This window comes from Muntiacus reevesi, chromosome 1, assembly GCF_963930625.1.
Source record: "Muntiacus reevesi chromosome 1, mMunRee1.1, whole genome shotgun sequence".
Lineage (NCBI taxonomy): Eukaryota > Metazoa > Chordata > Mammalia > Artiodactyla > Cervidae > Muntiacus > Muntiacus reevesi.
In genome coordinates, this window is record NC_089249.1 from 139,923,197 (window position 1) to 139,939,386 (window position 16,190).

Below are 16,190 nucleotides of genomic sequence, written 5' to 3' on the forward strand. Positions count from 1 at the left end.
GTCAAACAAAAGCTGCTTAAGAGAAATGTTACCCGTATTACTAATGTCTTATTTTTTACAGATTATAGTTAGATATTAGATTTAGGTGTTTAAAAAATATTTAATAAATTAGCTCAAAGGCTTCTCCTTTACAGTAGCTGCTTTCAACTGTCTGACACAGATGTACCTATTTATCTCCACCTCAGAACCTGACTTCTCAAACTCCACTGGTACATTCAAACTAACAGGAATATACAGCTGACTATAATGCTATTATCACTGTGAGAGTGTGCAAAACAAATTTTTAAACTACATCTATTTCTGATTTTCTCAACAACAGTTCAAACAGTTAAGAAATGTAATTGTTGATAAAATGGATAACTGCAGCTCAGAGGTAATACTCATTAATTACTATGATTAACTACAGAACTGTGAGGGGTGGCCCATTTTAAACTGCTTTCTAATTAACTAGATCTGGAATAATTGATTTAATTCATTTATCATCAGATAATTTTAAAATCTCTAAAATAATAAATGGAAATTCTTTCCTCTGTTTAGTATAGTTAAGGCTTGAGTTTTAAAATTAGGGTCCAATATTGGTTGATTCAAGAGATAAGATCTGGTAGACAGAGTGCTGAAGAACTATGGATAGAGGCTTGTGACACTGTAAAAGAGGTGGTGACCAAAACCATCCCAAAGAAATAGAAATGTAAGAAGGCAAAATGGTTGTCTGAGGAGGCATTTGAAATAGCTGAGAAAAGAAGTGAAGCAAAAGGAAAGGGAGAAAGGGAGAGATACTCAACTGAATGCAGAGTTCCAGAAAACAGCAAGGAGAGATAAGAAAATCTTAAGTGAACAATGCAAAGAAAAAGGGGAAAACAGAATGGGAAAGACTAGAGATCTCTTTAAGAAAACTGGAGATATCAATGGAACATTTCATGCAAGGATAGGCAAGATAAAAGACAGAAATGGTAAGGACCTAACAGAAGCAGAAGATATTAAGAAGTGGCCAGAATACACATAAGAGCTATGCAAAAACGGCCTTAAATAACCCATATAACCATGATGGTATGGTCACTCACCTAGAGGCAGACAACCTGGAGAGTGAAGTTAAGGGGACCGTAGGAAGCATTATTACGAACAAAGTTAGTGGAGGTGATGGAATTCCAGCTGAACTATTTCAAACCCTAAAAGATGATGTTGTTAAAGTGCTGCACTCAATATGCTAGTAAATATGGAAAACTTAGCAGTGGCCATGGGACTGGAAAAGGCCAGTTTTCACTGCAATCCCAAAGAAAGGCAATGTCAAAGAATGTTCAAACCGTGGTATAATTGTGCTCATTTCACAAGTAGCAAGGTAATGCTCAAAATCCCTCAAACTAGGCTGCAGCAGTATGTGAACCAAGAACTACGAGATGTTCAAGCTGGATTTAGATAAGGCAGTGGAACTAGAGATCAAATTGCCAACATTAACTGGATCATAGAAAAAGCAAGGGAATTCCAGAAAAACTTCTGCTTCATTGACTACACTAAAGCCTTTGACTGTGTGGATCACAACAAACTGGAAAATTCTTCAAGAGATAGGAATACCAGAACACTTTACCTGTCTCCTGAGAAACCTGTATGTGGGTCAAGAAGCAACAGGAAGAACTGGACATGGAACAATGAACTGGTTCCACGTTGAATAAGAAGTACAACAAAGCTATATGTTGTCACCCTGCTTAACTTCTACACAGAGTACATCTTGTGAAACACAGGCTTGGATGAATCACAAGCTGGAATCAAGATTGCCAGGAGTAATGTCAACAACTTCACATATGCAGATGATACCACTCTAATGGGCAGGAAGCAAAGAGCAACTAAAGAGCCTCTTGATGAGGGTGAAAGAGGAGAGTGAAAAAGCTGGCTTAAAACTCAACATTCAAGAGCCTAAGATCATGACATCTACTTCCATCACTTCATGGCAAATAGATGGGGATAAAGTGGAAGCACTGACAGATTTTATATTCTTGGGCTCCAAAATCACTGCAGACAGTGACTGCAGCCATGAAATTAAAAGACACTTGCTCCTTGGAAGGAAAGATACGACAAACCTAGACAGCATATTAAGAAGCAGAGATATTACTTTGCCAACAAAGGTCCGTCTAGTCAAAGTTATGGTTTTTCCAGTAGTCATATATGGATGTGAGAGTTAGACTATATAGAAGGCTGAGCACCAAAGAATTGAAGCTTTTGATGATGATGTTGGAGAACTCTTAAAAGTCCCTTGGACAGCAAGGAGATCAAACCAGTCAATACTAAAGGAAATCATCCCTGATTGTTCATTGGAAGGACTGATGCTAAAGCTGAAGCTCCAATACTTTGGCCACCTGATGTAAGAACCAAATGATTGGAAAAGACCCTGATGATGGGAAAGACTGAAGGCAGGAGGAGAAGGGAGTGACCGAGGATGAGACGACTGGATGGCATTACTGACTCAATGGACATGAGTTTGAGAAAACTCTGGGAGACAGTTAAGGACATGGAAGCCTGGGTGTGCTGCAGTCTATGGGGTCGCAAAGAGTCAGACACAACTTAGTGACTGAACAACAACAATTTGTTGATAGTCACAAGGTTGTGCAGCCATCAATTCAGTTGCTCAGTCGTGTCTGACCCTTTGTGACCCCAAGGACTGCAGCACACCAGGCTTCCCTGTTCATCCCAACTCCCTGAGCTTACTCAAACTCATGTCCACTGAGTTGGTGATGCCATTCAACCATCTCATCCTCTGTCATCCCCTTCTCCTCCTGCCTTCAATCTTTCCCAGCATCAGGGTCTTTTCCAATGAATTAGTTCTTCCCATCAGGTGGCCAAAGTATTGGACTTTCAGCTTTAGCATCAGTCCTTCCAATGAATATTTAGGACTGATTTCCTTTAGGACTGACTGGTTCGATCTCCGTGCAGTCCAAGAGACTCTCAAGAGTCTTCTCCAACATCACATTTCAAAAGCATCAATTCTTCGGTGCTCAGCTTTCTTTATAGTTCAACTCTCACATCCATACATGACTACTGGAAAAACCATAGCTTTGATTAGATGGACCTTTGTTGGCAAAGTAATGTCTCTGCTTTTTAATATGCTTTCTAGGTCGGTCATAGTTTCTTCCAAGGAGCAAGCGTCTTTTAATTTCATGGCTGCAGTCACCATCTACAGTGATTTTCATGCAGTCACCAGATTTTGGTGCAACCATCACCACCATCCAATTCCAGAGTATTTCTGTCACTTTACAAAGACACCCCACAACTTCCACTTCTCTTGGCCCCTAATAATCAGTATCTGTTTACTTGCTCTGATGATTTCCCTATTCTGGACATTTCGTATAGATGGCAACATATGTGACCTTCTGTATCTGGCTTATTTCATGCAGCATAATGCTTTCAAGGCTTATCCATGTTGTGACAAGGATCAGTGCTCCATTCCTTTCATGGGTGAATAACCCATTGTAAGGACATACCAGCTATATAATCCTGTTAGTTTCCAAGTACAAGTGGAATACTCCATTGTACAGATATACTACTCTTTGCTTATTCATTCACCAGTTGATGGACATTGGGTTATTTCTCATTTTAGGTATTATAAATAAGGCTGTTATGAAAATTCATGTACATACAAGTTTATATATAGACACAGATTTCAATTATATATACCCTAGATCATATGGTAACTCTGTGTTTAACATTTTGAGGAAATGCCAAACTGTTTTTCAATGCAGTTGCACCATTTTACAGTCCCATCACCACAGCAATGTATGGGGGAACTAATTTCTCTCCATCTTCAACACTTGGGCTTCCCTCATAGCTCAGTTGGTAAAGAATCCACCTGGAATACAGGAGATCCCGGTTTAATTCCTAGGTCAGGAAGATCCACTGGAGAATGGATAGGCTACCTACTCCAATATTCTTGGGCTTCCCTTATGACTCAGCTGGTAAAAACTCCGCCAGCAATGAATGAGATCTGGGTTCGATCCCTTGGTTGGGAAGATCCTCCAGGAAAGGAAAAGGCTAACCACTCCAGTATTCTGGCCTAGAGAATTCCATGGACTGTATTGGGGTCACAAAGAGTCAGACACGACTAAGTGACTTTCATTTCAACATTTGTTATAGTTCACTTTTCTTCATTCTTTATTCTCTCCATGCTTCAAACTGGATAATCTCAACTGACCTGTCTTCCAAACTTGTTGGTTATTTCTTCTGCCTACCCAAACCTGCTCTTTTGCCCTAGTGAATTTTTCATTTCAATTATTATACTCTTCAAATTCAGAATTCTTGTTTGGTCCTTTATAAGTTCTGTTGCCATATTTATCTTTTTTTATCTGGTGAGACACTGTTCTCATACTTTTTTTTAGTTCTTTAGATATGGTTTTCTTCCATTTTTTGCACATATTTACATTAAGTGATTTAAGTCTTTTTTCTAGTAAGTCTAACCTTTGGACTTCCTTAGAGACAGTTTCCATTAGTTGCTTTTTCTCCTGTTTATGAGCCACACCTCATTCCTTAGCTTGCTTCATGATTTTTCTATTGAAAAAAAGATATAATGTGGCAACTCTGGAAATCAGTTTACACTCGCTTTCAAAATTTGTTATTGTTGTTACTTTACTGACTTTTCTGAAATAATTCTGTAAACTGTGTGTCCTTTGTTGAGTAGTAAAAGAAGACGACTCCATTAACTAATGATTGACTTAACACCTACAACCAATGAGTCCCCTGGACTCTGCCCTGCGTTTGTGCTGGGCCATGCTTTCAACACTCAGTCAAGTAGCTGACAACTCTGCCTTAGCCTTCACTTTCTACAAGTGAGAGCATAGGGCTTCCTGAGGTCTTTCCAAGTACATGAACCATCCTGTGTGTGTGCATGGCCTTGTAAGATTCCCAGGAGTATGTCACAGCTTTCCAAAGGCCCTGTGGATATCTAATACCCCAGTTTTGTTCCTTTAATGCTTTTTGGTTAGCCTATTTCTTGCCTCAAACATTATCTAGCACCTCAGGCAACCACAAAGTTAAAAAATTTCCCCTGGATGTTTTCAACAAATTCCCCTGAGGAAAAGCTTTTTACATGGGCAAACTTGAGTCAAATCAATGAAAACAACCTTGCAAGTGCGGTCGGTCCCTCCAGGGAACCTGCAGATGGGTCAAACAGTAGGACTCTGGAAATGAAGCTTTGTGGAGTTTCAGCCCTTTCATGCCCACTCTGGTGGCTACCGGCTTCCTGGTTTTTATTATGATTATGGGCTGTTGGAAAGAGATAGGAAAACAGGAATTGGATTGACTGAGAGACCATAAAAAATATTGGTAAGACTGTTCTTGCCAATATTTAAAAATATTTCTTGAATAAATACTCCCCCAGTTGCCTCATGCCTTTAGTTAACATCCAGAGTTCTAAAAAAGTTTATTCTGATTATTTCTTCCAGTATTATTGATGCTTTTATGGACAAAACACTGTTTGGAGGTACTTATTAAAGAACTTTTGTTGATATTATCTATGGCTTAGATTTTCCATGTAGACCTATGATATATTGCAAATTAATGTTAGACTATGAGGCAAGAGGCAAGGGTCATGTTTTCCAGTACTGACAGTCAGCAGTACTAACACTATTTCTATTTTTTACCTATTGGATTATTTTAAAATTTTTGTCCAAAATCACTTTATCATTTAAGTATGGGTCTATCTTATTCTACGGATCCACTTGTCCCTATCATTATGCCAACATCATACTGTCTTGATTACTACGACTTTATAATAAATCTTGAAATCATGTAGAAGTCCTTGAATTTTATTTTTTTTAAGATTGTTTTTAGTAGAATAATTCCTTTGCATTTTGATAGAAATTTTTAAAATCAGTTTTTCAATTTCTATTTTAGAAAAAGGCTGCTGGAAAATTGGTTGGGATTATACTGAATCTACAGATTAGTTTGGGAGGAAGAAGTGATATCACACCAATAGTAAGTCTTTCAATTCATGAATGTGGTATAGCACTCCATTCATAGGCATCTTCTTTAATTTCTCTCAGCACTGTTCTCTGGTTATCATTGCAGAGTTTACAAATATTCTCTTAATTTATTATTATATATTTCATGTTTGGTGCTATTATAAATGGAAATTTTTTAAAAACTTTATTTTCCAATTGTTGCTGCTAGTACACAGAAATACAGGTCATTTTTGCATACTGTCCTTTTACCTTGTGACTTTGAAAAGTTTACTTATTATATGTAGTGGTTGCTTTTTAGCTTCTTAGGGATTTTTTATGTAAACAGTCATGTCACATACAAAGAAAGACATTTTTGCTTTTCTTTCCTTTCCTATTTCACATATTTTTTTAATTGCTTCATTGACTAAAACCTCCAAGTTTATATTGTTGAATAGCAGTGGTAAAAGTGTACAGTCTTGGGTTTCTCTGGTGGCTCAAAGGTAGAGAATCCGTCTGCCAATGCAGGAGACATGGGTTCAGTCCCTGATCTGAGAAGATCCCACATGCTGTGGTGCAACGAAGCCCATGGACCACAACTGTTAAGCCTGTGCTCTACATCCAGGGAGCCAGACCACGATCCATGTGCCGCAACTTCTGAAGTCCATGTGCCCTAGAGCCTCCCGTGCTCCGCAACAAGAGAAGGCACCTCAGTGAGAAGCCTGCGCGCTGCGACTAGAGAAAAGCCCACACAGCAATGAAGACCCAGCACAGCCAAAAATAAAAACAAGTAAAATTATTTAAAAGTATACAGTCTTGCCTGTTCTGACAATCTCTTTACTTTAATTGGAGCCTGTAGTCAACTTTTACTTAACTATTATTATCATTCATTCAAGGTTTACCACTTAGCTATTTGTTTTCTATTCATCCTGTTTTTTTTTTTCCTTTCCTGACATTTTTTTTTTTTTGGCTTAATCAAATGTTCTTAGAATTCCACTATAATTCAACTGTTGACGTTTTGGCTATACTTTTTGAATTTTTAAATGTTTGCTCTATAGATTACAATATACATTCATTAACTTACCACACTCTACTGAAGAGTTAATATTTTTCTACTTGAGGTAAAATATAATTACCCTGTAAACAATTTCATTCACCTCTCATATTGTCCTTTGTAGTACTGTTGTCAATATGTTATATCTACATACAAGCCCCACCATGCAATGTTACGATTTTGTTTTTAATTAACTTAAATAAAGATAAAGTATATAGTCTTTTTTCTTTACCTATATATTTGGTGGTGGTTTAGTCACTAAGTCGTGTCTGACTGCTGTGACCCCACGGACTGCCAGGCCCCTCTGTCCATGGTATTGTCTAGCTGAGAATACTGGAGTGGGTTACCATTTCCTTCTCCAGGGGATCTTCCCAACTGAGGAATCAAACCCAGGTCTCTTGCATTGCAGGCAGATTCTTTACTGACTGAGCTACAAGAGAAGACCTACCCATATATTTATCAGTTGTTTAATCAGAATTATAATCAATGAGGGGCAATCTAGTGGTTAGAGGACAAAGATGCTGCTAAACATCCTACAACATACAGTATAGCCCCACTGAAACAAAGAATTATCCAGCTCAGAATGTCAATAGGGCCAGCCAAAGCTGAGAAACTGTCTTAAAATGTATTATTTTTATCTGGTTGCTTTCAAGATAATTTCTTTATAACTTTGGTTTTCAGTATATTAACTGATATACCAATATAATATTGATTTTTTGTTTTCACTTATTCTGCTTTGCAGGGAGGTCTCTGCCTCTGTTAAATCTGTATTTTTTTAAAACCTGAACGTGAGAAATTTTTTAGCATTATTTTTCAAATATTTTATGCCCAATTTTCTTTCTTCTCTCCTTCTGGGACTCAATTACACTTATTTTAGATTGTCCTTTACACTTATTTATATTGTCCCTTAGGTCCCTGAGGATTTGGTGTTCATCCTCTTTCTCTCTGTTCTTCAAACTGAATTATTTCTTTTGATTTGTCTTTATCTTAATTGAACCTTTTTTTTCCTTCCTCCAAACTTCTGCTAAGTCTAAACAGTGTACATTTTTTAGGTGGATACTGTACTTTTTAGTTCTAGAGTTTCTATTGTTTAAGTTTATATTTCTTCCTGAAATTCTCCATCTGTTCATTTTTACTTATTCCCCTTAAGTCCTGTTGTTTTCAATTTTGCAAAAACAAAATCTTATTAAACACCACGATAAAGAATGAAAAAAAAAAAAAACAACAGCTCAAAAAGGATTAACTTGTACACTGTTCAAGAGATAAATCTTGCAAAACATAAGGATCCGATGTGGGTGTACATGTGCTCCTAAGATGGTGGCTTTTTGTTAGTCACTAAGTCGTGTTTGGCTCTTTGATGACCCATGCACTGTAGCCCGCCAGGCTCCTCTATCCATGGGATTTCCCAAGCAAGAATACTGGAATGGGTTGCCATTTCCTTCTCAAAGTCCTGTTTATTATAGTTGTTTTAAGTTCGTCTTTCCTACTAACACTAACTTTTGGGTCATCTTGGGGTCAGTTTCTATTAATTGCTTACCCCCCTAATCATGGGTCATGTTTTCTTGTTTTTTCAACTTTCTAATTATTTTTGGTTATTAAATATTGTGGATGATATACTTGTAGATATTATGGATTATATAATCTTCCTCTGAAGGTTGCTAATTTTATTGAGAAAGTCAACTTTTTAACATTATATTTATTTTAATTGGAGGTTAATTATTTTATAATATTGTAGTGGTTTCTGTCATACACTGACATGAATCAGCCATGGATGTACATGTGTTCCCCATCATGACCCTCCCTCCCACCTCCCTCCCCATCCCATCCCTCAGGGTCATCCCAGTGCACCAGCCCTGAGCGCCCTGTCTCATGCATCAAACCTGGACTGGTGATCTATTTCACATATGGTAATATACATGTTTCAATGCTATTCTCTCAAATCATCCCACCCTTGCGTTCTCCCACAGAGTCCAAAAGTCTGTTCTTTACATCTGCGTTGAGAAAGAGTCAACACTTATGAACTCAAACTTCAAATCACCTCCTCTGTTCTGGAAAGGAGTTACATCTTTTCACAGCTCTTTAGCCTTCCATCTGTTATTTGCTACAAGGTCCCCTGGAGTCTCCCCCACACAAAGTCCAGGAGTCACTCAAGTGTATTTGGGCTGAATTTACAGAGACTTTTCTGCGATTTCCCCCTTACTTTCCAGCCTTGCTAACAGTCTTGAACTCTGTTCTCTGACTCCGTAAGCTGGTAAGGCTGTATCCTTCTGTACACACTGGCAGTAAGGTGGGGTGGTACTAGGCAAAAAGTCACAGAAACATAAGTCTCATCCAATACAGTTCTCCTCTTTCAAGGAACAGCTCTCCTTCAGTTTCTGCCTGCTTTTGGTTATTCTTCAGAGCCTTCAAATATTTTTGTTTCATATTTGATACAATTTTAATATCTGCAAGAAGGATAATCTGATACAAGTAACTTCACCAATACTGGAATTCCAATTATAATTTTTAAGTGTGATAGTTTTATTGGAAATAAAGATTATTATACCCATATATATCTTGACATAGTCATCTCTTTAAATGTGACAGCTTTATCGGAAATAAAAATTATTACAGCCACATATATTTCAACATAGTCATCTCTCCTACTGCTTATGCACAGCCGCCAGTACAAAGCAAACAGTCAAACAGTTTCTATATGACACTACTTCCATGCCTGAAGAAGATTTTCCATAGTATAATGAAAATAATGAGGCTTTTGGAACCAGAGAAATCCTTTACTAGCTGCATAAACTTGAAAGATGATTTACCCTTTTATGCTTTCCCACTTATATTATGAAAGTGGTCATTTAGAAATCACAAGGTCATTAAAAAGATCAAATGTTTATATTACAAAGCATATAGTAAATGTTAAAAGCAAACCTTGGTTTCTTTCCCTTGGACCTTTTCCTCCATTCAGTGAAAACAGAGGGAACTCCTAAAACATGATCATCTTTTATTATTAAGAAATGCAAATCAAAACTACAATGAGGTATCACCTCACACCAGTCAGAATGGCCATAATCAAAAAATCTACAAACAATAAATGCTGGAGAGGATGTGGAGAAAAGGGAATCCTCCTACACTGTTGGTAGGAATGCAAACTGACACAGCCATTATGAAGAACAGGATGGAGAATACCCAAAAACGCAGGCATAAATCTACCACATGACCCAGCGATCCCACTACTGGGCATATACCCCGAAAAGGCCACAATTCTAAAGGATACACGTACTCCAATGTTCACTGCAGCCCTATTTACAACAGCCAAGACATGGAAGCAACCTGGACGTCCCTTGACAGACGAATGGATAAAGAAGATGTGGTACATATACACGATGGACTATTACTCAGCTATAAAAAAGATGCATTTGAGTCAGTTCTACTGAGGTAGATTAACTTAGAGCCTGTTATACAGAATGAAGTCATAAAGAGAAAAACAAATATCATAGGCTAATGCATATATATGGAATCTAGAAAAATGGTACTGATGAATCTATTTGCAGGGAAGGAATGGAGACAGATGTAAAGAATGGACTTGTGGATACAGTTGTGGAAGGAGACAGCAGGATTTATGGAGAAAGTAGCATTGATATATATCCACTATCATGTGTAAAACAGTTGGCTGGTTAGAAGTTGCTTTGTAACACAGCGAGCCCAGCCTGATGCTCGCTAACGACCTAAAGGGGTGAGATGGGGGAGTGGAGGGAGGCTCTAGGAGGAGGGGATATGTGTAGAATTGTGGCCGATTCATGTTGTTTGTTATATGGCAGAAATGAACACAGTATTGTAGAGCAGTTTTCCTCCAATTGAAAAATAAATTTTAAAAAATGACCACCTTTTACTAGCTATTCAATTAGTAACATTTAATTAAGTTTCGGTTATAAGGATGAAAGAACACAAGGAGAGAGAACAAATCTCACTTTATGAACAAGCATGAGGAGACAGCAGGGGCTGCCCAAGGAGACACTGAATCCAGGCAGGACCCACACCTCCGCAGTTTCTCTGGTTAAGCAAGCGCACAGGGTGGAGGAAGGCAAGCAACACGGAGGCGTCTTTGTCACAGAATGTCTCTGTGAGTAAATGGGAAAGGTCTTTCTTTCCATGGATATAAGTGTGCAATAAACCACAATAATCTAACAATAAACCACAAAACTGCTATTTAGAAAAGCAGGTTTCAAAACTGAAATAAATGAAAAGCTAAACATGAAAAATAACTTTCAAAGCTTAAATCACACATTCAACTAAATTTTTAAAAACTTATTGTGCTTCTGCTTGTTTGAAAGTAAATTTTGTTCCTTATTAAAAAAAACAAACAAAATTGTATAGGACTATATTTTATCATTTTTAAAGATTAATAGATTATGAAAATTTATCATGCATTTATATATAGTTTTACATGATTTTTAATATATGAATTATAGTTCCTCATATAAATATGACAATTTTTTTCTTCAGTCTAGACTATTGAGATTTTAGGTTATTTCTAATTTTCAAAAGTATAAATTATTCATAGATGATTTTATACACCTCTGATGATTTCTTGCCTTTGTCACTTGTAAATATAATCAGCATACAATTAATATCCTTACCTAAGCATTACTTAAAACATTAACAAGTAAGGGAACAAAGATGAAGCCTTATGAAACACAGAAGAGGATGCATTCCAGACTGCATCAATTCATTATTGTTCCTTAAATATAGGTATGTTGCCATCTAGTTGCATCATCTTCCGATTCATATTTCTATATCTTTTCCACAAGTATATAGGGGACTTTATTATATCCAGCTTCACTATTTCTACAGAATTCATTTGACCTGTGTTTCTAGTATCCTATCACAAAAGCATCATCAGGTATCAATTGTTCTAAATGAATTTGTATAGGTTTTCTATTCTAAGTTTTTAGAGACAGGTGAAGCCAACACAGTTGTTCTAAAGAAAGTAACGTGTAAGTATTGCTCTCACAGACAGGAGAGAGCTGAGACGGTAACTGCTGTGAGAAACAGGAAAAAATCAGAATTGTTAGTTTTAAGACTCTCGTTATTACATAAGGTCACATGCTACTAACGCAATACACATTCTCGGTGTTCAACCACTAAGAATAAGCTGAAGGAGAAATGCCTGAAAAGAAAAATAAATATATTTAAGTAATGACACAGTGTGTCTTTTGAATGTAATATTTTAATGCTTTTGACTGTTTTAATAGTCAAAATAGTGCTACTCATAGTCATTTAATAGTCATAATAGTGCTAGTCATGATCATGCATCCATATCCATAAGCAGTGAATAAGAACAGAGGTATTTCCTTAGGTTTCTGAGTCAGGGCTACACTGGTGTAAACCAGACGTCAGCAGAAGTTTTCTGTAAAGAGCCAGATAGTAAATATCTAATCTTGAGGGCCACGCAGTCTCTGCTGTAACTACTCAACTCTGACACTGTAGCACAACAGCATCATAGACAACATGCAAATAAATGGATGTGGATGTATCCCAACAAAACTTTATTTTAAAAAAACAGGTTGTGATTGTGGGCTGGATTTACTCTGCAGTTTGCTGTCCACTAGTGTAAACAACGTGAACAGATACCGAGGGCAAAATCATACTTAGCAATCTTCTGAACATGTCCTAAAACTGCACACAGTGGGCAAGAAATATTGTACAGATCAGGCAATTTTACTGCCTTAAGACATTACAAGAATCACAGTTTCATATACAGTGAATTCAGTGTATAGTTGAAGCAATTTTTCTATATATCATCAAAACCTGAGAATGATGTACCTGTGCATAATCACCAAAAGGTTGAGAATAAGCAATGCACTTCTCCAATGTGTGTTGTGATTCATTTCCCTGAGAGATTGTATCCAGAAGGTTGCTTGCAATTCCAGTCTTCTGTACAGTGGTTTTATTTGCAGGGGCTTAAGGCAAAATCAATATATAAATTTTAGTTAGCTTGTTTTATTATAAATTACAGAGTACAAAACCCATTAATTCAGCATATTCTCAAATAGAACACAAATTTTAGTTCGCCAGTAAAGACCTACATTTATTATTCCTGTGTGCATGTGCTAAGTCACTTCAGTTGTGTCTGACGCTGTGTGACCCTAAGGACTGCGGTCCACCAGGCTCCTCTGTCTATGGGATTCTCCACAGGCAAGAATACTGCTGTTTCCTCCTCCAGGAATCTTCCCGACCCAGGGTCGAACCTGCATCTCTTACATCTAACCTGCATTAGCAGGCAGGTTCTTTATCACTAGTGCCACTTGGGAAGCCCTTTATTATTCCTAGGGGAAAATATATATATATAGTATATGATATTATCTAGTTTGTCTAAAACAACTAAAAATGGAAACCTCCTCTAAGGGTAATAATCTTGATGGAAACATTTAAAAAGTATATGTCTAATCTCTAAAGCAATGCATTCAAAATGTAAATTAACCATTCTTATTAATGTAACAGTTGTAGCCATCAAATTTTAGACCAGATAAAAGTAGAGTAGGCATACCAGAAGCCTACTTCCTTGGTGGCTCAGATGATAAAAGAATCTGCCCGCCATGCAGGAGACCAGGGTTCAATCCCTGGGTTGAGAAGATACCCTGGGGAAAGGAATGTCAACTCACTCCAGTATTCTTGCCTGGGAAATCCCATGGACAGAGGAGGCTGGTGGGTTACAGACTATGGGGTCACAAAGACTCAGACATGACTGAGTGACTAACTCTTTCTTTCTTTCATACTAGAAGCACATTAAATTTTTTCTGGCTTTAAAAAATTAAAAATTAATTTTTAGGTTCAAGATGATACTTCATAAAGTACAAAGAATGTATATTAAAAACAAAATTCATCTTTCATCTCTTTTCATTCAATTTTATTATTTTTCCCAGAGGTAACAGCTTAGTATTTTCTCAGATTTAACTTTATGCATTTACACATTCAAGTACATGCACACATAAAAGAATACACAGCTTTAAATAAACATAAATGGAATCAATCTATGAACACATTTGCTTCTTGTCTTTCACAATTTGCTTTAGAGATCATTTAATATTAGTATATGTAGTGTTTCCTCAACTATATATTTCACTTTATGACAAACTATTTAATCAGTCCCCTATGAACACATTTGCTTCTTGTCTTTAATAATTTGCTTTAGAGATCATTTAATATTAGCATATGTAGTGCTTCTTCAACTATATATTTCACTTTATGACAAACTATTTAATCATTCCCCTATTGATGACCATTAAGGCACTTTCTAATTTTTCACTATTGAAAACCAATGCTGCAGTGAATATCTTAGTGCCTAGAAAACAACACATTTGTGATTTTTTTCTTAAAACAATATTTGAATTAATAGTTATAATTTACTAATTGAAGGCATGAGGAGGTCTTCCAAAAATGTACATGAGAATTCCACTTCTGCTGATTATTAGTAACTAATATGTTGGGGGTATTCGGCAAATACTCTCAATATATTAGATAATATAGAAAACTGAACTTCATATTTTAGAAATATGATTCTATATGTATTATAAAGAATTATAGCACTGCCAAATAATTCCTTTATCCAATTATTTTCAATCATGATTTCATTCTAATTCACAGCAATTCAATATATATATGCTTAAGAAAATATTATGAAAGATGTTTTCCTTAAATAAAATAGAATGCACTTCAAAAGTCTTAATTATTCTTTCAATTTAAGGACTAAGGTCATAACTTAGACTTCAGCTGGTCAACAGGCATTATTTGCTTTCATTAAATTAAAAATTAAAGTAAAACTCATCATGAAAAGTATTCAGTAGAACTCCAAAATACTAATAGTGAGCTTCTCACTTACATGATAAGCACACACTGGGCAACACACTTGCCAGGTTCAAGTATGGGTTTTTACTGAGCCGGATTTCTTTTGGTGGCTCTCCCAAGAGTGAAGTCTGATTCTTAGACGCAGCCTATTGACCAAAAAAAGAGAGTGAGTGCTTAATGAGAGGTAAAAGAAAATTAAAATGCAGAAAGTGTAGAGAAATACTTATTCTTCAACAAATGTAGTTTAGTGTAACAAAAATTTGTGAAACAAGGTTTAAAGCTATAAATTTATGAAATATTTGTGGATACTGATTAAAATGATCACATTTCACCTGCTACTATTTTTCCAATTAGTTTTTTAAAAAACCATTCTAGAACCATAGAACTTTAGAACTGAAAGAGAAATAAAGGTCATCTTGTACAACCTTCTCATTTGAATCAGGAGAGAATTCATGCTCACAAGAAGAAACAAACCCCATACCTTATTTCTAGATCCCACAAGTTGCAACTAAGACCCAGTGCAGCCAAATAAATAAATAAATATTTTTCAAAATTACAAAATATTGCTGAAAGAAACTAAAGACATAAGTAAAAGAACATCCTATTTTCATGTATTAGAAGATTTAATATTGTTAAAATTTCAATACAAACCAAAGTGATCTACAAATTCAATATAACCCCTATCAAAATTCTAACTTTTGTGGGCAGAAAAAGAAAATTTTATCCTAAAATTGACATGAAACATCAAGGGACCCCAAACAGTGAAAATAATATTGAAAAAGATGAACGAGAATGGCAGGCTCATACTTTTTAAATTTTGAACTTATTACACAGGTGTCAGTCAGTCAGTCAGCTCAGTCGCTCAGTCGCATTCGACTCTGCGATCCCACGAATCGTAGCATGCCATGCCTCCCTGCCCATCACCAACTCCCGGAGTCTATTCATACTCATGTCCATCGAGTCGGTGATGCCATCCAGCCATCTCATTCTCTGTCGTCCCCTTCTCCTCCTGCCCTCAATCCCTCCCAGCATCAGGGTCTTTTCCAATAAGTCAACTCTTCACACGAGGTGGCCAAAGTATTGGAGTTTCAGCTTCAGCATCAGTCCCTCCAATGAACACCCAGGACTGATCTCATTTAGAATGGACTGCTTGGATCTCCTTGCTGTCCAAGGGACTCTCAAGAGTCTTCTCCAACACCACAGTTCAAAAGCATCAATTCTTCAGCACTCAGCTTTCTTCACAGTCCAATTCTCACATCCATACATGACCACTGGAAAAACCATAGCTTTGACTAGACAGACCTTTGTTGGCAAAGTAATGTCTCTGCTTTTTAATATCTATCTAGGTTGGTCATAACTTTCCTTCCAAGGAGTAAGCGTCT

General features: G+C 36.7%; 1 protein-coding gene across 8 annotated transcripts in view; it reads right to left on the reverse strand.

Annotated features, from left to right (window-relative positions):
- Nucleotides 1–16,190, reverse strand: part of RAVER2 (ribonucleoprotein, PTB binding 2) — a 126,969-nt gene that overhangs the window by 28,980 nt on the left and 81,799 nt on the right. For 7 of the 8 annotated variants that reach the window (XM_065911589.1, XM_065911573.1, XM_065911555.1 and 4 more), the window contains exons 10-11: nt 14,843–14,954; nt 12,787–12,923 (exon numbers count right to left, since the gene is read on the reverse strand). In XM_065911589.1, coding sequence (XP_065767661.1) covers nt 12,787–12,923; nt 14,843–14,954 — 249 coding nt within the window. Of the gene's footprint in view, nt 1–9,468; nt 12,131–12,786; nt 12,924–14,842; nt 14,955–16,190 lie in introns of those variants that run through there. The other variant, XM_065911604.1, reaches the window with a different exon arrangement.